The 26,674-nt window shown below is 44.1% G+C and overlaps 2 protein-coding genes across 5 annotated transcripts in view; both read right to left on the minus strand.

Moving 5' to 3' along the window:
- The window catches only part of LOC138783413 (serpin B6-like), a 49,067-nt gene extending 44,729 nt beyond the window's left edge, over positions 1-4,338 (minus strand). Inside the window, exon 1 of one of the 3 annotated variants that reach the window (XM_069958103.1) lies at positions 4,094-4,338. The gene's annotated coding sequence lies outside the window, so the exon portion shown is untranslated. The remainder of the gene's footprint in view (positions 1-4,093) is intronic. The other 2 variants (XM_069958104.1, XM_069958102.1) reach the window with 2 other exon arrangements.
- A 4,108-nt stretch (positions 4,339-8,446) lies between these two features.
- LOC138783415 (serpin B6-like) overlaps positions 8,447-26,674 on the minus strand; it is a 37,596-nt gene continuing 19,368 nt past the window's right edge. The window contains exon 8 of one of the 2 annotated variants that reach the window (XM_069958107.1): positions 8,447-9,690. In XM_069958107.1, the coding sequence (XP_069814208.1) occupies positions 9,286-9,690 (405 nt within the window). In that variant the 3' untranslated portion in view covers positions 8,447-9,285. The remainder of the gene's footprint in view (positions 9,691-26,674) is intronic. The other variant, XM_069958108.1, reaches the window with a different exon arrangement.

Genomic DNA, 26,674 nt, shown 5'->3' on the forward strand with positions numbered 1-26,674 from the left:
TCACAAATACTATGGAGCATGAAGCTACAGGCCGAGATCAGGAATTCTGCTGTGTCAGTGAAGTCATGTAAAGATTTGAAGGTGTACTATGGCAATTTTTTCTCTCTTTTTTTTTTTTTTTTTTTTAGAAAGTTATACTGATTTGTAAATTACTTTTAAAAAATGTCCAGTCTTCCAGTACTTATCAGCTGCTGAATGCCCTGCTGGAAACGGTGGATTCTTTCAAGTCTAAGGGTATGTGCATACTACGAAAATGCGACACAAAATCCGTTGTGGATTCCGCAGCTTGGGACCGTGGCAGACGAGCGCGTCTCCGCCCTGGTCATAGACTCCATTCTTTGCACTGGCAGATTCCATTGTCTATCCAAAGAATGAACCGGGTTATTCTTTGGACGAACGACCGAATCCACCCGCCAATCCGCGACAGGTTTTATGTTGCATTTTACTATTGACATCTCTGTCTGGGACAGCAACTGTTCACAGCAGTAGCAAATCCCCGTAGAAAACCTCTCCTGCTCTGGACAGTTCCTATGATGGACAGAGGTGGCAGAAGAGAGCTCTGTGTCAGGCTGAAAAGAAAACACCACAGCAGCAGCTGTAGTGGGAGACTTGAAAATTTTAAATAGAAGTAAATTACAAGTCTATATAATTTTTCTGATACCAATCAACTTGAAAGAAGAAGATTTTCACCGGATTACCCCTTAAACTACTGTCAGTATCCACTGCTGGCCTGCAGCTTCATACTCCTATTATCCATGATCTATGCAGCTGGTAAATGCTCCTAAGATTTCCCCTAAAATCATCAGCTTGGCAGAAATTTTATTCAGTTTTAGTTCCTGGAAAGGTAGTAGAAAGCAATTTGACTGGTTTTGCAAACTTTGTACTACAATATGGCTGTATTTAAACAATGCAGTTGAACCAGGTCTTTCTGCAAAGATTTTGTTAAAAGGTACAACTCAACCAGAGTATCTGAAGACCCCTCACAGTGCCATGCTGCTGGAATTTAGACTAAGGGGCTATACTGATACTTTTCAGCTTTGGTAGCAAAAAAATTGTTGTCTACCACTGTCCCTGTACCCTATGTTTTCAATAAACCTATACTACGCAAGGTGATTGCTGTGCTGTCTATACGGATACCCTTAACCCCTTGCCACAAAATGACGTTCAGGGAATGTAATGCAGGTAGTTAATGCAAAATGACGTTACTGAAACCTCATTGTTTAACTGCCTCCCCCTGCTGTCCCTAACAACGATCGGGCAGTTAACCCCATAGACACCGCGGTCCAGGCAGCCGAAGTCTATGGAGCAGCCAGAGGGAGACCCGCTGTCTCCTCCCACCCCCACTCTTCACCCAGGGTGTTTTATCATGCTGCTTCCTGCGTACCAAACTGATAAATAAAGAGAACATGTCATATGTAGCGTATAATAAACGACGTACAAAACAAAAATGGTGAAAAACAGCTGCTAAATTGTGTTTTTTTATTCATACCACCTCATAAAAAAAATTTAATAAAAAATGATGAGGTGTCACATGTCCCCCGGAATGGTACCGATGGAAACGTCAACTCGTCTTACACAAATATTTTGGCACTGCAAGGCCTCTGTGACATGGTATAATGGCTAAAAACCCCCCTGAAATTATAAAAGGCCCCAAGATTCAGCAGTTCTCCGTCATGTCTGAGGCCTGTGGGTGAGTCAGGTGACGCACTGTGGCCACATATGGAGGATTTCTAGAAAACACTGGAAAAAGGGGAATAAATAGTGAGTGGTATTTCTGAGTTAGTATTGGCTGTGTAAGAGGAAAAAATTTATTAAAATAGAATATGTGCCCAAAAAATTTAAATGTAAAATTTCCCCTCCAACTTGCTTAAATTTCTGCGAAACACCTAAAGGGTTAATAAACTTATGAAATGTTACTTTGAGGGGTGCAGTTTTTACAGTGGAGGGATTTATGGGGGTAACATACAGGTCCCACAAATCCACTTCAGAATTAAACTGGTTTCTAATAAAATCAAAGACATCAAATGACATCACCATAAAGCAGACATGTTGTAGATGTTGCATTAATAATTAGTTCATGTGGCATGACTATCTTTCTTAGGAAAAGAGTTTTGAATGTAAAGAAATGTAATTTTTTCAAATTTTTGCACAAATTTTTTTTGTTTTTTTTTTTACAAAAAAGTATATCAACCAAAGTATACCACAAACTTAAGAGGAATGTCACAAAAAAACCCCAAAAAATCTCAGAATAACCGCGATTGTTAAAAGCATCACTACATAAAGAGTGAGAGGTGAGATTTGAAAAATAGGCCCCGAGCATTAACCAGGCCCAGGCTGAAGCACTGGAGGGGGGCAGACCCACCCTTAGTGGGAGGAAAGCCTAGCCCCTCTATGATAGGGTTCCATTGATTCTAATGGAGTCACGTCATGGAGGGGCTGGGGGAGGGGTCTGATTTTGGGTACAGAGTCGCTTTAAGGCCAAGACAGGCTGAAGAGGCAAGGGGTTAACAGTCATCGTGTAGGTGGAATATTCCATAGTACTAAAGAAAAATGTAATGGAAGAATGCTCTGTAACTAAATAATAACAGCCATAAAACAACCCCTGCTGGACTCTTCTTTATCAGTGTGTAAGCTGGTAAACTATAGACCTAGGAGTGAGCATGGCCAATAATCAGGGCTTTGGGGTCAGAGTCAGCTTTGGGTGGAGTCTGCACTGGTAACATACAGACTAGGAATCAAAATAAAAGCTATTACCCCTTGATAACCAAGCAATTTTCTTAGCTTTTTTGTCATTGTTGCCTTCCAAGTGACACAACCTTTCCATTTATTAGTAAACATACCTATATGAGGGCTTTTATTGCAGGACAAGTTGTACTTTTTATTGGCACCATCTTAACGTTCATATGACTTTTGGGCTTTATTTTCTCTCTTTTTTTTTTTCCCCAGAGGCAAATGAACAAAATACAGCAAGTCTGGTGTAGTTTTTTTTCCATTGCATTCACTACGTGGGATGAATAATGAGATAGTATTACCCCTCTTACGACCGTGGGTCATTGATTCCTCAATGCCCAGATGTTTTTGGGACTTCAGCCTATGGGATCATAATGATCTTATAAGCTGAAGTCCCTTGCTCTGTCCCCTCTCGCTGTTAGAAGCTTGTACAGCAGCAGGGGAGAGAGGAGAAGGGGCAGAGCTCACGGCCGCGCTCCAACAGCAGACACGTGCCAGCCTACCCTTCCAGCTTCCGGTGTCCATGGCTGCCGACAGGGATCTGCGATCACATAGCAGACCCCTCTGTAGAGGAAGAATTCTCTGAAGCCCTATAGATGCTGTGGTCGTGCTGACTGCAGTATCTATAGGGTTAACTGTTGCAGCGGGTCCCGGCTATCAATGACTGCTGGGACCCGCTGCGGGTGACACAGGTGCAGCTTCTGAAAAAGCCCAGAAAAATGAAATGAAGCTGCCCATACCTGGCGCCTAAAGGAGCAGCTTATCCTGGCGCAGGTAGAGAGCAGCACATATATGTTGTGTCCGGTCCCCAGAAAGGACCATTGTATGTCACCAATACTATAACCTGAGGGACCACTGTACAGGGACCCCAACATCTACTTCTAAGCTGTGAATCAGGGCAGCACTGAGGTAACATGCACGGGGGGGGGGGGGTTCCACCATATATAACCCCCAGAGTGAGCAGGGAGTCATTGGTAAATGACTATTCAATAGATGTACTGCACACTTACCTCACACTACCTCACACCGGCAGCTGACACATATAGGCTGCTCCTCCCAAGCAGCTGTCAGCTCATAGAAAGCAGAGGCAGCTCCTATACTGGCAGCTTCAGGGACCTTTAACATCTTTACATGAAACATATATACATATATATATATATATATATATATATATATATATATATATATTGCAGTAGATGTCTCTCTAACTGCGCAAAGAAGACGTTATATGTGACACAAGCCCCCATTACTAACATAGCCCATCACTAGTACAGCCCACTGCAAGGTATAACACACGGTACGAGGCTTCTGGAGAACATACGTATATATGCACACTGAGTACAGCCACCAGGCTCGGACTCACCTGCGGTAGTGCTAGGAGTGGATGGGTGTGACACTACCTCCAGCTCAGTCCAGTGCAGTAGTGAGCACAGCGCCACAGGCTGGCCTCTAGTAGTGCAGACACAGCAGCTGGGAGGTCACGTGAACACACAGAAATTTCTGACTGCCGTCCAGAAGGTTTGACTTCACGAGGACACGTGACGCTCCGAGGGAGCCTGGCGATGAGTAACGGCTGTGGCAGTGCTGCGCCTGTCGGGTGGGGCCGCTTCTCTTCATACTTTTTTATAAAGGGTTTCTGACTGCTAGTGAGCTCCAGGACCTGTGCTGAGGTCACAGTCATGTGATTTGTCTTCTGACGTGGGAAGAGCAAGGTTGTCAAGTGTCAGTATAGAAGGAAGTGTTACTAGGGGGTATACGTGTGTGTGTTACCTGCTCTGGCGGCTGCTGGAGCCATTGTGTGAGTGGAGGACATATATATTGCTGAAAGAAAAGCCCAGGTCTTGTAAGAGCTGTGTGTGTTGTATGTGGCATAGCTGTATTTATGTGGTGGGAATATATATATATATATATATATATATATATATATATATAGGGTTCTGGGTGGGATGATAAAACATAAGTACTCACCTGTGTAGTGTGCACTGTCGGTGTGATGGTGGGGTGCTGACCTCCGCTGCCACCTGTGTAGTGTGCACTGTCTGTGTGATGGTGGGGTGCTGACCTCCACTGCCACCTGTGTAGTGTGCACTGTCGGTGTGATAGTGGGGTGCTGACCTCCGCTGCCACCTGTGTAGTGTGCACTGTCGGTGTGATGGGTGGGGTGCTGACCTCCGCTGCCACCTGTGTAGTGTGCACTGTCGGTGTGATGGTGGGGTGCTGACCTCCGCTGCCACCTGTGTAGTATGCACTGTCGGTGTGATGGTGGGGTGCTGACCTCCGCTGCCACCTGTGTAGTGTGCACTGTCGGTGTGATGGGTGGGGTGCTGACCTCCGCTGCCACCTGTGTAGTGTGCACTGTCGGTGTGATGGTGGGGTGCTGACCTCCGCTGCCACCTGTGTAGTGTGCACTGTCGGTGTGATGGGTGGGGTGCTGACCTCCGCTGCCACCTGTGTAGTGTGCACTGTCGGTGTGATGGGTGGGGTGCTGACCTCCGCTGCCACCTGTGTAGTGTGCACGGTCGGTGTGATGGTGGGGTGCTGACCTCCGCTGCCACCTGTGTAGTGTGCACGGTCGGTGTGATGGTGGGGTGCTGACCTCCGCTGCCACCTGTGTAGTGTGCACTGTCGGTGTGATGGTGGGGTGCTGACCTCCGCTGCCACCTGTGTAGTGTGCACTGTCGGTGTGATGGTGGGGTGCTGACCTCTGCTGCCACCTGTGTAGTGTGCACTGTCAGTGTGATGGGTGGGGTGCTGATCTCCGCTGCCACCTGTGTAGTGTGCACTGTCTGTGTGATGGGTGGGGTGCTGACCTCCGCTGCCACCTGTGTAGTGTGCACGGTCGGTGTGATGGTGGGGTGCTGACCTCCGCTGCCACCTGTGTAGTGTGCACTGTCGGTGTGATGGGTGGGGTGCTGATCTCCGCTGCCACCTGTGTAGTGTGCACTGTCAGTGTGATGGGTGGGGTGCTGACCTCCGCTGCCACCTGTGTAGTATGCACTGTCAGTGTGATGGGTGGGGTGCTGACCTCCGCTGCTCGGGCATATACACAATGAATGAGGTAGAAAGCAGATGGCTCCTCTTGTTATGTAATGGCGATGTCATGTTATTATTGCTGAGCTCCTACTGAAGTGAATGGGGACTGGGCTGCAGTATCCCGCACAGCTGCTTCACTGGTTTGTGGGATATATATTCCAGTACAATAACCTGTGTACTATTGGTACACTGTAAGTTGTAAGGGCATATAGCTAAGTGTACAACTGTACATAGGTGTATAATTTTTTTTTTTTTTTTAACATCATTCGTCCTAATACCCACAGTGACAGATCCACACAATTTGGTGCATGATTTTCATTGTACAAAAATCTGCAGCATTCTGTCCCATGTGGTCTTACCTCTATATCAGGGATGGGGATCCTTCAGCCCTCCAGCTGTTGTAAAAAATACCAACTCCCATCATCAGCCCTACCCCTGCTTTATAGTTATTTGCTGTGCTACAATATAGGCTAAGCTATGAGGGATAGTTATTAAAATGGCCCTAGGGGAACACCATGGAAAAGGGGCAGATTCACCAACTGTATTCCTGCTCACCTGATGGTGTAAATCATGGCACAAATCTACATCTGCTCCTAAGCCGGTGTAGATTTGTCACGCAATGGCGGCACCAGTTGCCTCTTCGTAAATCTGTCTGGGAAACAGGAGGCAGGACTTTATTAAAGACTGGCGTACTTGTATGCCAGTGGTGATAAATGTCCCCCTATGTGCATGACCCTCAATATTCAGAGTAAATAGCTAGTGGTCTGTAATGAATCAGTACAGTGTACACTTATAGTAAGACCAGGGTTGGGCAGCTAACTGCCTGTAAGGAGCCAGAAATAACTCTCTTCCAAATTCAGAACTAATTTCTACTTCTCCTGTGTATTTTTACTCAAGCCAATATCCTTAAGATTAACTTAGGTATGTTGCATTGCAGAAAATAAACCGGTTGAATACCATGGCAGGACACCAAGATGACAGGCGGGAATATCTGCTGTAGGTTTTCTTGTAAACATTAGCCAAGTACACTAGACTTGTGTTATTTCATCAGGGCTTAAGTCCTATAAAGACATTCCATAGGAATACATTATTACTTCCTTATTTCCTGTGCAGATATAAATGTTTGCGTAAGACCCAGATGAATTAATATTACCAGCAGTCAGGTTTGTAAAGAAAACCAAAAATGTACTTTATTGTAATTAGAAAACACTTAAACCGATACTTTTGTAATAACCACAATTTATCACCAGGTAGGTGATAAATGTATGATCACTTGGCGTTCTACCAATGGGACCCCCACCAAAATGCATGGATCGGCAGTCATGTACACACATTCAGTTTTTGGGACAGAATAGAAATAGCCAGGCATGGTACTTTGTATTTTCTTCAGTCCTATGGATGATAAAGGGAGCAGTAGTAGTCAAGTGTGACCAACACTGTTCAACTATTATACTTTGGACCTCCATTAATATGAGTGGTGGGGGTCTGTGTAGTTGGACCCCTAGTGACCATACAGTGTGGATCATACTAATGGTTGTTTGTGGTTCAGTTCCTTTGATTGGTTATACATTTTTTAAGTAATACAAGAAACAGATGTTTCATATTGTAAAGGAAGTATTTATAGAAAGCATATACTGTAGTAGACAAAATAGCAGTGCATGTAAAGAAGTAGTAAAATAGTTTGATCTATATATCCTTATAATTAATTAGGGTATATTGATGGCAGAATAATAATGCTATATTAAATTCGCAAACTACATACAGTGGTCCCTCAACATATGATATTAATTGGTTCCAGAACAACTATTGTATCTTGAGACCAAAACTCATGGAAAACTGGTAATTGTTTCTGAACCCCCAAATTGTCATCCCAAAATTAGAAAAAAATTTAAATTTAAAGGAAAACAAGCAGATAACTAATATACTAAAGCAAGTCCTTACATATAACAGTCAGAAAGAGCTACTGGAAGCTGTAAATAACTTTCTTTGTAGAAGCCGGAGCGTGTTCAGGGTCCTGTATAGTGCACACAGGGTCCCAGAAAATTAAAACGACTCTGTAGCCACAATCTGACCCCCCCCCCCCCCCCCAAACCACTTGTACCTTCGGATAGCTGCTTTTAATCCGAGATCTGTCCTGGGGTCCGTTCGGCAGGTGATGCAGTTATTGTCCTAAAAAAATACCTTTTAAATTTGAAGCCTGTGCCGAACTGGAGTATCTGTGCCCTAACTTTGCACCACCCCTCCGTCCCTCCTCCCCACCCTCTTCATCATTAGGAATGCCACTGAAACATTTTTTCCATGCTGAACATTGCACAGGTCCTTAAAGGGGTAGTGCGGCGCTATGAAATTATTCACAGAAATGTAATGTATGTTATGTCTGTGAATCGCCCCCTTCCCCGTGTTTCCCGACCCCCGCCCGTGTACCCGGAAGTGTGGTGCATTATACATACCTGTCACATGCCGACCCCCGTCTCCGATCTTCTGTCAATGACGTCATCTTTGGCCGGCCGATCAGCTCCGACTGTCCCTAGTGCCGGCCGCCCTCTGCAGCGTCATCAGCTGCTCAGCCGCGATCGGCTGAGCGTAACTGTGCTCAGCCAATCGCGGCTGAGCAGCCAATGACGCGTGCCGAGTCATCAGCTGCTCGGCTGCGATTGGCTGAGCCTAACTGCTCAGCCAATCGCGGCTGAGCATCTGGTGACGCTGCAGAGGGCGTCCAGCACTAGGGACAGTCGGAGCTGTTCGACCGGCCGAAGAGGACGTCCTGGCACAAGATGGCGGACGGGCGCTACACGGATCAGGTATGTATAATGCACCACACTTCCGGATACACGGTCGGGGAACACGGGGAAGGGGGCGATTCACAGACATAACATACATTACAAAGTTGTATAACTTTGTAATGTGTGTTATTCTGTGAATAATTGTTTACCGCCGCACTACCCCTTTAACGATCCAGCCCATGTGCCGGTCTGCCACAGGTGGGGAATAGGAGACAATCTGCCTGGAGCATTCCTAGTGATAAAGAGAGGGAGGGGGGACAGAGAGGTTGTGCAAAGTTAGGGCACAGATACTCTGGTTGGGCATGGGGCTGCCAGTTTAAAAGTATTTTTTTAGGACAAGAACTGCTTCACCTGCCGAACGGACCCCAGGACAGATCTTGGATTAAAAGCAGCTATCCAAAGGTACAAGTGGTTTGGGGGGGACAGATTGTGGGTACAGAGTCGCTTTAAAATGGTACAGAGAGAGCAGCACAGGACATGTAGTATCACACTGTACTAGTCACTGCAGGCTCTTTAGTAATACTGGGGTTTTACCAGTAAAATGGCCACTTTCATTGGTCGATCATCCACTTATTTACATCTGCCGCAGATCTTGACTTTCTGTAGTATTGTATGTTAAGCTTGGTCTCAAGTTGCGATGGTCCAAAAAGGAACATTGTATATTGAAAATATTGTCTCTTGAGACCATTGTAAGTTGAGGAACCACTGTATTATGCTTGCGTTATCATTATGCAATATTCTATGGGGAGCAAAATTTTCCAAGAAAAAGTATGGCATTTGTCGGCTTATGTTTTATGAAGAACAGAAAAGGGTGGTCAGCTCGAAATACCTCTGCGATAGGGCGCATTCTAGCTACCACAACGCCAGCAGTAGCTGCAGCAGCCTCTGTTCCTTCTTCATTTATTTCCACAAAGGCTTTGTGAAATATCTCTGACACATGTAGGTTGCCTTGTTCTGAAATCCCTGTAAGATCGGCTTTATCTGCACTGAAAAGATCACCTAGTCCCATCTCGGTGAGGTATGACTTCAGATCATAGTTCTCTTCAAGAATAATGCGTGGAAGATCAATCTCCACTTCACTCTTGTCCATCATGTCAGCATTGGTCCAGTTTTTAAGATTGTCATAGCTCAGCTTCTTTTCCAGCTAAATATTTATGAAACAAACTTTAGTAAATGCACAGCTCCATATGGATTTATACACAGGATTAGCTGAATTAAAGCAAATGTTTAATCAGGTGCATCGCTTTAAACTTTTTACATGAATAAAACGGTGCGGGGATTCCGGTGCTGGGGTCCTTTTTTTGAACTGTGGCCCAGTTCTCACGCACGGCGCCAGTCTTTTTCCGAGCAGTGGCTCAGCATGTAGCACTGGAAGCAGGCCTGCCCCAGTGTGACGAACGGCCCTCCCCTCTGTGGTACGGCTCCATTAGAATCAATGCAGTTGTGTGACAGAGGGGAGGGACGATCGTCACACTGGGGCAGATGGGCCCGCCTCCAGTGCTTTATGCTGGGCCGGTGCTTGGGAATAGACCGGAGTTCAAACCGGGCCACAGTTTGAGGAAAACACAGCAGCACCGGCTCCATTCGAATCATGTAAAAAACTTAAAGCGATGCATCTGATGGTACATTCGCTTTAAACTTTCAAACATTAGCAGGCCCTGGAGGGCATTGCTTCTCCAGTGAGACACAAATCAGACAATGGGCGCTTTCTATGATCAATAGTTGGCTTTGTAGCAGTAACTATTTTCCTTGCATAAATTGGGGTCTTCGAAGATTTATGGGTGATCAGCTAGTAATTCCAAACAGTATGGCCTCCTCGCTTTCTCACCTGATTGCACCCTGTGTTACCTCTGGTTGTGAGGTTCCTTTAATATTCTGGTTTTTTTTTTTTTTTTTTTTTCCTGGTTCAAAACTTTTTATACATACATTTTTTTCATGGGAATTGGGCATAAATGATACCCGAAATGCACCTTTCATCTATTTATTTTTCATTGTTTTTGTTACATCATAAAAACACAGTTACCCAGTCATTAGTTATCATTTTTTTATATTATATACTTCTATATAGTTTTATATTATATTTTGCATTTATAGTATACATATTTTTTTTGCAATCTTGTAAAAAATTACATACCTAAAATAATAGTGCAATAAAAAAAAAAAAGTTTCACATGCTGCACTATAAAAAAAATCCCATACTTGTCTCTCAAAATATAAAAAGGAATCCAAGAACAGAACTTTTTTTTATTTTTTTAACAAAAATGTAAAGATAATGCAACAAGGGTAAGGCTGGCATCTGCTAAATGTAGTGAAAAGCTCTTGTACCCTGGTGCAAAAGTTGTACACACCCCATTCCCTAATCACTTTTGATGTCATGCGTCACCATATATGATGTCATCACATCTGTATCACGTATAATGGTGAAGTATTTATTTGTACAGTGAGATAGTTGCATCTATGATTTTTTTATTTTATTTTAAATTTCTTTATTTTTTTTTTCCCATCCAAGTATAAAGTATAAATTAGAAATCACAACTTATGAAACAACCTTATACCCCCTTACCCCCCCCCCCCTCCCCGTCCGCTGAGAGAAAAATAAAGAGAAAAAGAGGGGGGGAAAAAAAAAAAAAAAACACAAAAAACCAATAACCCTTTCAACCAAAGTGTTTTTCATACAAAATGACACATCTTTCCCAGTCCCCCACTTTTGGCACTTCTTTTGCTGCCCAGTTCCTTACCAACACCAACCTAGCATAGAAAATGAGTCTCACTATAATCTGTCTCTTTTCGCAATTTAATGCTACCCGTGTCCCCCAAGAGAACAAACTGGACTGTTCTCGGGATTTTCACTCCTACTTCCCTCTCCACTCTCTGTAGAATAGAGGACCAGAATTGAAAAATCTTTTCACAGACCCACATCCTATGTATATAATCTACTCCACTCATTCCACATCTCGGACACTGGTCGTGGGATTTACAACCAATCTTGTAAAGAAAAAACGGGGTATAATACAGGCGATGGACAAGGTTAAACTGTACGAGTTGGTGGTTACCTGACCTGGAGACCCTCTTTATATTCTTAAATATTAAGGACCAATTCCAGTTCAACTTTTCCCCAACTTCTTTTTCCCATTTGTGACAACTTCTAAGCCTAAGAGCTGAGTCCATTACCTCATTACTCAAGTGTTTATACAGGAAGGAAATTTCCTTTTTCCCAATATTTTGACCAATTAGTTTTCCCACTAGCCAATCCTGCCCTATGACTTGCCACGACCTCTGCTTTAAGTCTGCCATCAATGCTGATTTCAAACCCTCGTATTCTAGCCATAAGCCCTGGTCAATATTGAATTCCTCCCTTACCCTTACCCAGCTTTTGATTACAACCCCCCTTACAATATCCCCAACCTTCTGAATTCCCAATCTATGCACCCTCTCTATCTTCTCTAACTTGCTAGTATTCTCTAAATAACGATTCCCCCAAAGCGGGGCGAAATCACAAAGTCCCCCAATACCCCGCGCCCTCTTCAACTCTTTCCACACCTTTTATAAGCAGTTTTACCATGGGCCATTGTCTCAACTCCCCCACTTCTAGGCTCCCTGCCTCTAATTTCTGGAATATATCCCAACCCTGATTATCTCCTTTAACTCTTAATTGACCAAAAAAAGAGCTAGATCTATGTTTCACCAACCAATATACTTGTGAGGCCAACCAGTACCTTTTTATATCAGGGACCCCCAGACCACCCTTCTCCCTTGAGATGCATAACATCTCCAATTTTATTCTAACTCTACCCCTGCCCCAAATTAATGCATTAAACAAGGATCTGATAAGTCTAAAAAATCTTTCCTCAATACAACAGGGGGAAGCAGCAAACAAAAATAATAATTTTGGAAGGCACACTGATCTAATTAGTGTAATTCTGTCCACCCTCGATATTGGAAGGTTTCGCCATACTTCTATTTTTCTGGCCAACTGATCAATTACTGGCTTAGTATTAAGGGAGTTAAATTCTTCCAACCTCCTGGAGACATACACTCCGAGGTATCTAAAGGAACCATACATCTCTAGGGATCTCAAGGGGGGGAACTCAAATCTCAGGTGTTCATCTAGAGGCATTAACACCGACTTGGACCAATTTATCTCCAAGCCAGAGAAGGCCCCCAATTCTCTAACTATTTCCATCACCCTGGTGACAGAAGTCTGCGGATCTTTCAAAAAAAGGAGCAGGTCGTCTGCGTATAGAGACACTCTGTCCCCCTCGCCCCTCGCCCCAAACCCTATTAGACCATTATCTAGTCTAATTTTTATCGCTAAAGGCTCTATACACAGGGCGAAGAGCAAGGGGGAGAGAGGACAACCCTGCCTTGTACCTCTGCCAAGAAGGAAAGGAGCAGAGGACTCTCCTTCCAGCGAAACTGAGGCCCTAGCACCTGTATATAACAATTTGACCATACCTATAAAACCCTCTCCAACCACAAATTGTCTCAAGGTCTCCCACAGGTATTCCCACTCCACCCTGTCAAAGGCTTTAACTGCGTCCAAAGACAGGATGGAGTGGGAAACCGGCGCTCTTTCAAGTTGCATATTTTCATACAAGCGTCTTATATTATTTTTCACCATTCTTCCCCCTACAAAACCGCATTGGTCCTCATGTATCACCTCTCCTATGACACTGCCAAGTCTGGTCGCCAACACTTTCGCGAACAGCTTGGCATCGGTGTTAATAAGGGAGATGGGCCTGTATGACCCCACTTCCAGGGGGTCTTTTCCCTCCTTAGGTATTACTACAATCTCCGCCTCCCCCATCGACTTAGGAAGCCATCCGTCAGTCAAGGACTGACGAAGGGTTTCAAGAAGAGCCGGGAGGAGTGTGTCTCTATGCTGTTTATATACACCGAACGGCAGGCCATCGTTACCCGGAGCTGAGTTCCCTCCTGTTGAATCAAGGGCTCTATTCAGTTCTGCCAAAGTTATGGGTCTATCAAGGTCCTCTTTTTGATCTAGGGATATTTTTGGAACTACTATTGTGCTAAAATAATCCTTCAAATCCTCCCCCCTATACTCTACTTCCGATGTGTACAAATGTGCGTAAAATAATCTAAACTCTTCTAATATTTCTTTTTTTTGTGTGGTGACCCCCCCTCTTTCTGTTTTAATTGCATCTATACCCTTTCTATTTTGTTGGTTTTTGATAAGTGCTAACAATCCCTTATTTAATGTGCCTGATCCCTTATATCTCTTTTCTCCCATAAACTCTATCTGGTGTCTTGCTTTTTCCAGCAAATATGCGTCTAAATTATCTTGAGCCCTCTTTAACTCCTCGTGAATATTTTGTGATGGGGAACTAACATATTCCCTTTCTAAACCCCCCACCCTCTCTCTTAATTTACTCTCCTCTACTTTAAACCTCTTTTTCATACAACAAATAGCCCCAAAATAAAAACCCCTCAAACTCGCCTTTAACGTATCCCACACCCACTGTGTCGAAGCAGTCCCTAAGTTTTAACTCCCAGAGTTCCTTAATATCCTTACCTATCTTATCCCCACTATCCAATATCTCCAACCAATACGAATTCAATTTAAATTTACGAACTATTCTCCCCCTATCCGTATTTATTACAGTCAGAGTTGGGACATGATCGGAGAGGGCTTGTTTTAAATATCTCATCTCCCCAACCTTGGGAACCATCTGAGAATTCACAAAGACTAGATCAATTCTTGACATCGTCTTACTAGATCTATTCCAGCAAGAAAACTCTTTCCTCTTTGGATTAAGGGATCTCCAATAATCTATCAGGCCCATTTCATTTACCAGGTGACAGAGAGGGGAATTATTGAGGATCCTTACAGTTTCATTCATCCTCACTCTATCCATACCTTCATCAACTACCGAGTTGAAGTCCCCTGCTACTAGAACCGGACACCCCGGGAATTTTTGCACATAGCTAAACAGTTGCAGCAATATGTCAGATCTAAATGGAGGAGGAAAGTACATAAAAGCTAAAATACAAATTAATCCATCCACTTTACAATAAAAAAATATGAACCGCCCCTCCCTATCCACCCTTAAATCCATAACCTCCCAATTAATACCCCGATGTACCAGAACTGCCACTCCTCTAGAATAATTAGAATGAAAAGAAAAATATTCCTTAACCCACCATGATTTGTGGACCACATGCTTAGTTTCCTCTACTAGATGAGTTTCCAAGAGGGCAACAATACCTGGCATATAATTTTTTATATAACTCATAACTCCCACTCTTTTCCTCCTCTCATTTAGACCTCTGACATTCCATGTCAAAATTTTAACTGTCATTTAGCTAGAATCGGGACAGAAAAGGGATAGAAGAGAAAGAGAGGGGGAGAGAGAGAGAGAGAAGGAAAAAAAAAAAAAAAAAAAGCGCCCCCCATCTCCCTCCCCACCCCCCCACCCCCCAGCGGACCCCCCACCCCACCCCCACACTGCTTCTAGACACGTCCGTGTCCAAGCTACCTAACTTGGAGCGTTCCTCCAGTTCTCCCTACCAAAATCATATCCTTAAACAACTGCCAAATTACATGCCTTTATGTTCCAACCAAATGCTAGCTTCTTCTGGTGAACCAAAATAATGAGCCCTATCCTCAAAAACAACCTTCAACTTAGCAGGGAATAACAGAGAATATCTAACGTTTTTTTCCCTTAGCCGCTTTTTAACTCCCAGAAAGGCCACTCTTTTCTTCTGGGTTACTGAGGAGTAGTCAGGAAAAATAAAAATCTTGTTATTATTAATTAAGATTTCTCCCAACTCCCTACCTTTCCTGATAATGGCCTCTCTATCTCTGAAGCATAGCACTTTGATAATAAAGGCTCTCGGATAGGCCCCTGGCGGAGGCGGTTTCGCCGGGACTCTATGGGCCCTTTCAATAGAGAAATTCCCTGAAAGGCTATCTTCCCCTATAGTTTTAACCAGCCAATTCTGAATGAATCCAACCGGATCTTTCCCTTCAATTCCCTCCGGGAGCCCTACCAATCTAAGGTTACACCTCCTCGTTCGATCTTCCAGCTCTGTCACCTTTCTCTGCAAACTCTGATGTTCCTCCTTCCAACCCATCCATTCTCTTTTTATTATTTTTATTTCATTTTCCACGCTAGAAATCCTTTTATCAGACTCTTCAACTTTCTCTCTTATTTTACTCATATCTGCACGTAACGTTGATATTTCAGTTGTAAGAGACCCAACCTGGGACGAAAGACCAACAATTGATGCATCACATTTTTGTATAGCATGCAAAATGTCACTTAGCCAGCTGGGTTGTTCACCGTCCTCTTTCCCTATTGCTGACAAAGACTCATCCCCCCCACCCTTTCCACCTGTCTTCCCCTTAGCACCAGCTCCTGGGGAGAAAAAACTCTTATCTATTTTTCCAGATGACTTTTCCTTCCCATCCTTGCCTGGACTATTCATCTTAGTGGCCTTCCGACTCATCTTGACCCCTTCCTCCCACTCCTTAGGTCACAGTCACACCTCAACTTGAGACAGGAAAATTCCAGTGCGACTCAAAACCACTAAAGGTATTTGATCAGTTCAACTCCTACGGAAAAAAGTCAGTCTTTCAAACGATAAGAACAGTGATAATCAGTAGATATTTGCAAGGAGACTTCTTATTTCTTAGTTCCTTCTAAAAAATCCTAAGGGAGCGAAAAAGTCACCGTAGCAGTTAGTGGTTTAGTGAAATAACACCTGCTTGGCCCCTCTTCGTTGCTTACAGAACCTCGAGCCGTGGCAGCAGTTTACACAGACTCCCAAATGATATTCTTGTCAAGCACTGCCTATATTAGCTCTTCCCAGGGGCACTCCCACTCAGACTCCAACATGTGTTTTAAGTGTCCATCCACTGTAGAGAAAACGTTATTAATTCCACCAGAGGCTGTATTCCACTTCAATGTATTAACCAGGGCACCTAGTTGGATCACCAAGTTCACAAAACCCCAAGTCACTTGGACCAGCCAGACAGGGGCCACCCTGTATGTACAAAACGGAATCCCCTTTAACCAAGCCAGTTAGTTAACCCTTGAACTCAGGAAATCTCCACCTTAGCTCAATCAATGGCCAAATCTCAGGTGGATGAAAAGTTAGTTAGTAGTTAGTATATTAGTCCAGCCATGTAGCAGCCCCTGCGAGCCCGTAGCCCAGTTGCAAACACCGTTTGACTACCCCTTTTCCTTGAGCCAGATAACGGAGCAGGGATTACTATATATGATAGTCAGTCGTTAATTCTGGCCACCGCACTCCACAAATTACACTGAGAGTAGTGAGCACCTTAAAGCTTTATCCGTCTGCTGCCGGGAGACAGTTCCACTCCTGCATTTCTAAAACAGATATAGGCAACTCACCACCGTGGCCCCACTTCACCTCTCACCACTCCTCTGCTCGGTCTGATGCCCTGGCAGGAAAACCCCTCTCCCCGGTCCGCCTCGGCACCTTTTCTCTGATGCGGCACTTCAGGCTGCAGTCGTCGGGGACCGGACGGTGCTCGCTCTCCTCCCAACAGACAGGCCACCGGCCCGGAAAGAGATTCCACCTCCTCCACTGCAGGGACTCCGGCGGGCCACCGTCTCCTTCCCGACCTTGGCGTCAATACTGTCTGCTCCGGAAGTGCTCCGACCTCTCTCACTACCGCACGCAGTCCTTCACTCCGCTCCAAGCTACCATTGTCCACGGGGGCCCAGCGTTTAGACAATCACCAGCACCTTTGCAGCCTTAAACTCCTCTCACATGGCATGCTCAGGATCTCCTGGAGACTGGACGGACGAGGTGAGCCTCAGCCCCTCCTCATGCTCCTCCCACCCCCCAATATTCTGGGGTTTTTACCGTGACACACTTGCATCAGTGTTAGATCTGAAGGACAGTATTCCTAGGCAAGTTGTAGTGATTAAAGGGAACTGCTGACACTCTTAGATAGCCGTTAGGGCAAGAAGATACTGGGGACCGTTCACATACCCAGCTGTGTTTCCAGAATGTAGAAAAATCCTTATATTCTCTGATACAAAGAGTCAAAGAGGCTTTCCCAAGCTTCTGATCTACTGCAAGTTGGAGATTTCCTCTCTTCCCACTCCCTGCTTGGGGAGGGGGGGAACAAGGCAATATTCACACATCCGCAAATTTGTGGACCTTACGGACGGGGAAGTAATCTAATGGATTTGTTCCCTGCCTGGCATTATGTGTCAATATCATTCCGTCAGCAGAGAAACTCTTTGAATATTTGACCAGTACCAGGTGTCTTCCTGACCTAATAGCCATCTAACAGTGTCAGCAGTTTGGATTGTAATTTACAGCTAACATTCCCTTTAAAGTTGACTCACTGCTTTCTAGTTAATGTAAGGCCGGAATATTATCTGAAGTGTCTGTTTACATCTCATTTGAAGCAGCAGAACACACTCCAGAGCCCTCTGAGTTGGGGAAGTGTAATTTCACAAAACTGTATAAGCAATAAGTTATAACTGAATTTTACCTTACATACTTTATTTATACACAGTACAGTTGAGAAGAATATAATATACAATGTTGCAGAGAGTTTTTTTTCCAAGTGGATCAAGACAACTGCATAAGAGAAAGAGGCAATTTGCCTGTTTGAGACTCCACTGTAATATGCTGAAATGAGGACTAAACACATGAGCCTCATGAATAAGCCATTAAAGGGGTATTCTGTCCAAGAGCTAAAAAATTTAATCCAAGTCCCCCTGAGTATTTTGAGCCATTTCCCGTCTTTCTAGCTGTCGCCGTTCTTGAGTTAAAATTTTTTCTAAAAGCTGCTCTATATCTAAGATGGCGCCGATCACACAATGCTTCTTCCTGATTAGTCCATTCGCATACCTGCCCCCTTAGTTTTCTTTGCTGCCCACTGCTGGTCATTACTACCTTGCACAGTAAAGAAAGCACTGTGTTTACTGTACAGCTCAAAGAGAACAGACCTGACAATAGTAATTGGTGAAATCATTATAAAATATAGTATTATAAGCCTTCAAACACCTCCTGGCATTACTCCTGCAACAGTTTACACATAGTGGGCTTGTATTTGACTATAATAAACATTGGTAATGATTGTTGCTTTACATGCACCTTACTAATCACACAGAGTGCTCATGGGTGGTGGAACGGATGCAGGGGAAGGGATCTGCATGGGAGAAAAAGATGCCGGGGGAGGGAGCCACATGGGTGAAGGAGAGGCAGGGGGAAGAAGACACACGTGGAAGAAGACGCAGAGGGGAAGAAGCCACATGAGGAAAGAGTCTACAGGAAGGAAACCACACAGAGGATTGAGCCATACAGGGGAAGGAGATGCACAAGGGAAGCAGACACGGGGAGGGAGCCACATGGGGGAAGAAGATGCAGGGAAAGGAGATGGAGGCAGGCATACTGAAGGTGATGTCACTTGGTCAGGTGTCCTCACTCTTCAGTGGGCAGGGTTAAAAGTGCTAACCCAGCCTATTGAAGAGAAAGAGGACACAGGATCCAGACTTCAAAGGTGGAGGCTAGGAGGAAGGAGCGAGTTGGAGAGGACTCTTGCTTATTTTTTGTGTGCAGGGTTGGTAAGTATGGTGGGCGTAAGCCACGGAAAAGAGGCAAATCTGCCTTTTTTTTTTTTTTTTTTTTTTTTTTTTAATGTGGCGTATGCCAGGGGTGCGTAATGATAAACCCCCCAATGTGTTTTTGGGGGAAAAGAAAAGCAACTGCAGTATCTGAGGCAAAGCTAGGATTGAAACCAGCAGGAATAAGAGTAAGTATATTTCCTTGCTTTATTTTTCCTGCTTTCTTTAACCCTTTGAGGACCAGGCCCAAAATGACCCAGTGGGCCGCGCAAATTTTGATCTTAGTGTTTTCGTTTTTCCCTCCTCCCCTTCTAAGAGCTCTAGCACTTTCAGTTTTCTATCTACAAGCCATGTAAGTGCTTGTTTTTTACAGGAATAGTTGTACTGTGTAATGGCGTCATTCATTTTACCATAACATGTATGATGGAATTCCAAATATATTATTTATGAAGATATAAATTAGTGAAATCGTAAAAAAGAATGCAATATGGTAACGTTTTGGGGGTTCCTGTGTCTACGTAATGCACTATATGGTAAAAGCAACATTATACAATTATTCTATAGGTCAGTCAGAACACAACCATATGCAGGTTTACACAGATTTTCTAATGTTATATATTTTTTTTAAATTAAATCCTTTTTTTTGGCAATTAATTATAAATAAAATGGGCCTATTGTGACGCTTATAACAGTTTTATTTTTTCACCTACGGGGCTGTATGGGGCATCATTTTTTCCGCCATGATCTCTAGTTTTTATTAATACCATATTTGTGAAGATCGGACGTTTTGATCACTTTTTATTAATTTTTTTAAATATATAATGTAACATAAAATCGGTAATCTGCGCACTTTTTTCCCTTTTTTCGTGTACGCCGTTTACCGTTCGCAATGACGCTTGTTATATTTTAATAGATTGGACAATTACGCACGCTACGGTATATTATATGTTTATTTGTTTATTTATTTTTATATATTTTATTTAATGGGAAAGGGGGGTGATTTCTACTTTTATTGGGGGAGGGGTTTTTGGGTAGTGTGTTAGTGTTTTTAACTTTTTTTTTTTTACACATTTGAAGTCCCTTTGGGGGACTTTTACATCCAGTACTTTGATTTATACACTGATGATTGCTATGCCATAGGCATAGCATTGATCAGTGTTATCGGCGATCTGCTCATTGAGCCTGCCTGTGCAGGCTTAGTGCAGCAGATCGCCGATCGGACCGCAGGGAGGCTGGTGAGAGACCTCCGGCGGCCCGTTTTACCGATCGGGACCCCCGCAGTCACACTGCGGGGGTCCTGATCGGTAAGTGACAGGGGACTCCCCCTGTCACTTACACTTAAACGCCTTTATGGTGCGTTCACACCTACAGGATCTGCAGCTGATTTTCTGCAGCTGATTTCATTTAAATAACTGAACACAGCATCAAATCTGCTGCAGATCTGCTGCAGATCCTGTAGGTGTGAACGCACCCTTAGGCTGGGTTCACACTATGTATATTTGAGGCTGTATTTGTGAGGCTGTATAGCAACCAAAACCAGGAGTGGATTGAAAACACAGAAAGGCTCTGTTCACATAATGTTGTAATTGAGTGGATGGCCATCATTTAATGGCAAATATTTGCTGTTATTTTAAAACAACGGCTGTGGTATTGAAATAATGGCCGTTATTTACTGTTATATGGCGGCCATCCACTCAATTTCAACATTGTGTGAACAGATCCTTTCTGTGTTTTCAATCCACTCCTGGTTTTGGTTGCTATGAGGACCTGACATGAGGACCAAATACAGCCTCAAATATACATAGTGTGAACCCAGCTCTAAGGAGTTTAAGGAGTTAGTGACACACAGAGCACGCCCTGGAGCACGCTTCATAGCCGGAGAAGCACCCAGGGCGTACAGTTACGCCCTAGGTCGTCTGGGGACAGACTTCCATGGCGTAACTATACGCCCTGGGTCGTCTAAGGGTTAAAGAGAACCAATCATGGCCGAAATTAAAAAATATTATTTTTTTGCTAATTAGCTGTAAATTTATATTTTATTAATATTTGTAATTGGAATTATTTAATTTTACGCCCGCGTTTTTATAATATACACATTCTCTTTTCCTGTCTTGCGCCGGCTCTTTTCAAAAGAGCCGGCGCGAGACAGGAAGCTCCCGGCATGCCGAGCAGCGGGAAGGGCTCCGATGACTCTTTGCCGCCGCTTTGTAAATACACAGTGATCCCGCGCTATACGGCGTGAGATCGCTGTGTATGTCTATTCTAACTGGGCCTATTAGTCTGTCCCTGAAGATACAGACTGCCTGTGCAGTCTGCATCTTATGCGTTTACCTAATCCTGTATAGCGGAGCAGTAAGGGCGGGGGCGGCCATCTTAATGACGTCACTGGTGCGTTCCAGCGCTGGAACGCAAGGGACGTAATCAAGATGGCGCCCGGCTTAACTGCACCGCTACAGAGGACTGGATAAAGTATAAGATACAGACTGCACAGGCAGTCTGTATCTTCAGAAATAAAATTCATGAAGATACAGACTGCCTTTGCAGTCTGTATCTTATACTTTACCCAGTCCTCTGTAGCGGTGCAGTAAAGCCGGGCACCATCTTGATTACGTCCCTTGCGTTCCAGCGCTGGAACGCACCACTGTGACGTCATCAAGATGGCCGCCCCCGCCCTTACTGCTCCGCTATACAGGATTAGGTAAAAGCATAAGATACAGACTGCACAGGCAGTCTGTATCTTCAGGAATAGATTTAGGGAGAGATAATCTTTTATTATACGGACAGTTAATTTCAGGTGATTGGTTCTCTTTAAATCCCTTTCTGATTTTGGCTCAGAAAGATTGATGAAAAATTACTACAAAAACTTGAGCTTTTTCGATGAAAATGGTGTGTGCTACATATATTTCTATTCTATATATGTAATTATATTCTAGACTATTTGTATAAACATTCCTATTTTCTCATGTTTTCATTTCTGTTTATATTTCAGCGCTACATGTTCTTTGTTTAAAAGTTGTCATTTTAACAGTGACCTGTATGTGGCAGTATTTAGCCAACTATATATTGAAGTTCCCTAAATGTGATTGTAGTGATGACTAAAATTACTAAAGTGGACATCCAAACCATAAAGTTGCGCAAATTAACAAAGACATCAGACAAATATTAAAAGATCTAAAAAGATTTATACACAAGGATCCCTCTAATATTTAGAGTCTCTATGCACACTACATCATAAAATGTCGCCCATGCTATAAAATAGAATAAAGAAGGACCACTCCTCTCTATTTCTGTGTTGTTGTATTTGGGACCTCTCAAGGTCCGTGTCTTGCCTTGTTGGTAAATGTTTGTTTTATGAAAAATAAAAAACTTAAATATAAAAAAAAAAAAAAAAAAAAGGACCACTCCCTATAGAGAATAAAAGTCCCAAAACACACGAGTCTGTAAAAAAATAATAAAATGCCGTGATGACCATCCTAATAACAGAAAAAATATTGTAAGTACTATGAGACCACAGTGTATAATTTAAGAAACGTTCCACAGGAGTGTAAACAGTGGTGTTCTGGTGTAGTGTAGAACCCACTATGCCCCCATACACCAAAGTGATAAAAAAAGGTCTGTTTTTTGAGCATGGTGTCATAACCCACTGAAAAAGTTGAATACACAGTACAAAGAGATATGGTTATATGTAACCCCCTGTCTTATTTTGCCTGTACCTGAGAGAAAAAGCTGCAGCACAGTACAATGGCTTACATTTTTATCTTGCAGAAAAAGTAAAACATATCTGTTGCAAGCCATCTTGAAGCCCTATGTCTACTAGGGCACTAATATTTGTAGCATACTGTCAGCACCTCTTAGGGCACAGGTACTCCAAGCCACGGCCGTGTCACTCAGGGCTGCAAGTTTAAAAGTTGTTTTCAGGACAATAACTGCATCACCTGACGAACGGACCCCAGGACAGATCTTGGATTATAAGCAGCTATCCGAAGGTACAAGCGGTTTGGGAGGGACAGAGTCACTTTAAAGAGGTATTCTAGTATCATAAAATTGTATTCAAATAAACTATCACCCTAAAATTTATGACTTAAGGCCCTATTACACAAAGCTATTATCGGCCGTTATGGCTGAATTGCTTGGTGCAATAGCAACAATCATCTGACATGCACAATGTTGGCTGATCCCTGTCTTTCAACATGTTAAAAGATAGAATGATAGTGAAGGTGTGCAGCAGATCACCGCTATCCTCTATGGACCGCCAGGGTTGCTGGGCAGCCGTTCCCGGCGCAACCTCCCTCCCCCTGCCCTTACCCGCTCGCTTTTGGTGCGTGTAATAGCGCTGGCGGTGAGAGCGTGGAATGAGGAACAAGGCAGCACTGATCTGAGAGTTTGGCGCTCGCTTGCTCCAAAACATCAGCCCGTGCAATAGGCCTTTATAAATATATTGTGGAAGATTTATTAACAGGGGATTTTTCTAGATGTGGTCTATTTCTGCTTTGGCAAAAATAGACTGGTCTATTTAAAGTGCAATTTACTATCAGGGATAAGTCGCGTCTATTTTCTGTGGTGCTGATTTGTTTGACTCAGAATAGTCTCAGAATTGTCTCTAAATAGTCTCATTGGCCCTGGTTTGTCTCCTAGGTAATGAGCATTTTCTTCTCCCTTTTCTTTCAGCTACCGGCATGCAGAGGATTACGTTGGATTTGTTTGGACTACATCGATGACCAGCGGACTTTACTGTTCAATAAAATGGTCAACGAGGGGTGTGGAGGTGTTTCCCTTACGTCCCATTGGCATCACAACGATAGGGGTATTTTCGCCCCTGCGAGCCCCTGGGACGAAGGAATTTTTAATGAAAACAATAGTAAAGCTTTATTAATCCCTCCTACAGGAAGTATAAATAAGCCCCCCCCCCCATACACACCCCAGTCTTTTTCTTCGTCCTAGTGACTAGCCCCAGTGGACCTTGCTCCCTCCTTTTACTATGTAGTGGGTTTATTCCTTTAAGAGGCAGGACCCAGTTACCTGGTTCCTGCATGTAGTTAGGCCATTTTTCTTGTTCGGGGCCCGCTGATGATGGTACAATTGTACAGATCTTCTGTTCCAGTGTGGGGCAGGAGCGTCCGGCTTACGGTAGCCATCTTGGTCGCGTCATCAGCGTCATCAGCGAGCGTACTATCGACTGCGCATGCGCATGCGTTCCACATGCGTTCCACTGATGCGGCGCAGGTAACAGACGTCATCAGGAGGGCCGGAAGTGGCCGGCCCGAGCGGCGGCGGCCTCGCTGCCAGGCTCCATCCCATTTAAATGGGACTCTTCATTCAGGTAGGACTAGGTCTGACTCCTGAGTCCTACCTAAGATACATTGTGTGTGACTGTGCTCCAGCGCCGCTGTGTTCTCTGTCTTGAGACTCCTGCAGTCTATTTGGAATGTAAGTACTCTGCTGCCATCTAGTGGCTGCTTCAGGGTATGACACCCTATGTTAGTTCAGGCAAGGCCTGTACTTATATGGGTTTTTTATTTCTGATGTAACCTTTCTGTTATTAGATGTCCGCTATGGAAACTAGCCCGTCGGGTAAAAGAACCTCCAAGCGCAAACATCTGGTCTGTGCTGATTGCGAAAATCCTTTGCCGGATGGATACGAATATCGTACGCACTACTATCAACCATAAGGTTCCAAATTTTGTTCATATTCATGATGTCTTATCTATTCATATGTGTATTACAGTACGTTGTACTTCATGCCGCCCAAAAAGTACTGGAGAACCTGATACTCAGGATGTGGTAATTTGGGTGAAGGATTATGTAGAGAAATCCCTTGCTAATAGGGACTGCCGTCATAAGAAGAAGTCTAAGCGTAGCATTTCACCTTCTGCCTCACAGCCTGTGAGTATATATTATTTGGGTGCACAGCAGGGATTATTACCCTAGCTAAGCTATGTTTTTTTACCCTAGGGGTCAGAATTTAAGGTGATAGATGAGGTGGGGTCTTCCTCCTCGTCTGATTCATCTTCACCTTCTGAGGATGAAAAGGAGATTTTCAAGGGTTATTTCCCTATGGACAGCATCTACAAGCTACGCAGAGCTGTTCAGGCTGAAATTCACCCTGAAGAAATCGAGGACGTAGCCTCAGCTTCGAGAAAGCCTAGGGCTTTTTCTATTGGGGAAACATCCATGTCTATGCTCTTTACTGAGTGGAAGAAACCGGAGAAAGCTCCGGTTCTAAGTAAAAAGTTTAAAACCTTGTATGTCCTCAAGGAGGACCAATGCAAGGATTGGGCCGATCCTCCTAAAGTAGATACTGCCATAGCCAAATTGTCTAAGAATACTGTCTTGCCCGCTGATGATGGTTCGAATCTCAAAGATCCAATGGATAGGAGAATTGAAGTAGCCTTTAAAAGATCATACACAGCCGCAGCTGCCCAAGGGGCAGTTGCTATATCGGCATTTGAAGTATCCAGAAGCCTTAGAAGATGGTTGGCTAAGGTGCAGGAGGATCTTGAGTCGGGAGTGAACCGGGACAAGGTCCTCCGTTCATTCAAAAAAGTCAACATGGGGGTTGATTTTTTATGCGACGCAGCTTCGCAGGAGACCCGCTTGGCAGCTAAATCTATGGCCCTGTCAACTGCTGGTCGCCGGGCCCTATGGTTAAGGCCATGGGCTGGCGATTCCAACTCTAAATTCCAGCTGTGTAATTTGGAGTATCAGCCGGGACGACTTTTTGGATCAGAGTTGGATAAAATTATGGAGGAAATGTCGGACAAGAAGGGTAAGTCATTACCCCTTTCTTACGTCGGTGGTTCGTATAAGAAACCTCGCGGATCCTTTCGTAGAGGCAGATCTCCTCAGCGTGGAAAGAGTCGTTATCAATCCCGAGGAAGAGGAAGATACTATAATAGAAGAGGTACAGGCAAGCAGCAAAAGGATTCTGCCAAGAAGCCGGATTTCTGACGCCAGAGGCATACCTGTGGGGGGGGCGTCTCACTATGTTTCTTCCCGCCTGGAAAAAATTAATAAAGGATATGTGGGTAATAAGCATTATTCAAAGTGGTTATGTGCTTCCTTTGTTTCTTCCTCCCCCCCCAAGGTTTCTGGTGTCGCATCATTTAGGCCCGGTCAAACATCCCGTTATAGAGAAAGAAATCTTTCACCTGTTGGACATAGAAGCCCTAGAGGAAGTCCCTCTGTCAGACGTCGGTCTGGGAGTATACTCTCCGATTTTTCTCGTACCAAAGCCGTCCGGAAAGTGGAGGCTTATTATCGATCTGCGTTACTTAAACGGGTTCATGATAAAAAAGAGATTTCGCATGGAAAATATCAGATCCGTAAAAACCGTCCTCCAGGAGGGCGACTTTATGGTATCAATAGACCTCCAGGACGCATACCTCCACATACCTATTCTGCCAGCGCACAGAAAATATCTGAGGATTGCCATCCAGCTACAAGGGAAGGTAAGACATCTTCAGTTCAAGGTTCTTCCCTTCGGCATAACATCGGCCCCCTTTGTGTTCACAAAGGTAGTGTCGGCCATGATGGTTATCTTCAGACTTCAGGGAA

Source organism: Dendropsophus ebraccatus, chromosome 2, assembly GCF_027789765.1.
Source record: "Dendropsophus ebraccatus isolate aDenEbr1 chromosome 2, aDenEbr1.pat, whole genome shotgun sequence".
In the NCBI taxonomy this organism is placed as follows: Eukaryota; Metazoa; Chordata; class Amphibia; order Anura; family Hylidae; genus Dendropsophus; species Dendropsophus ebraccatus.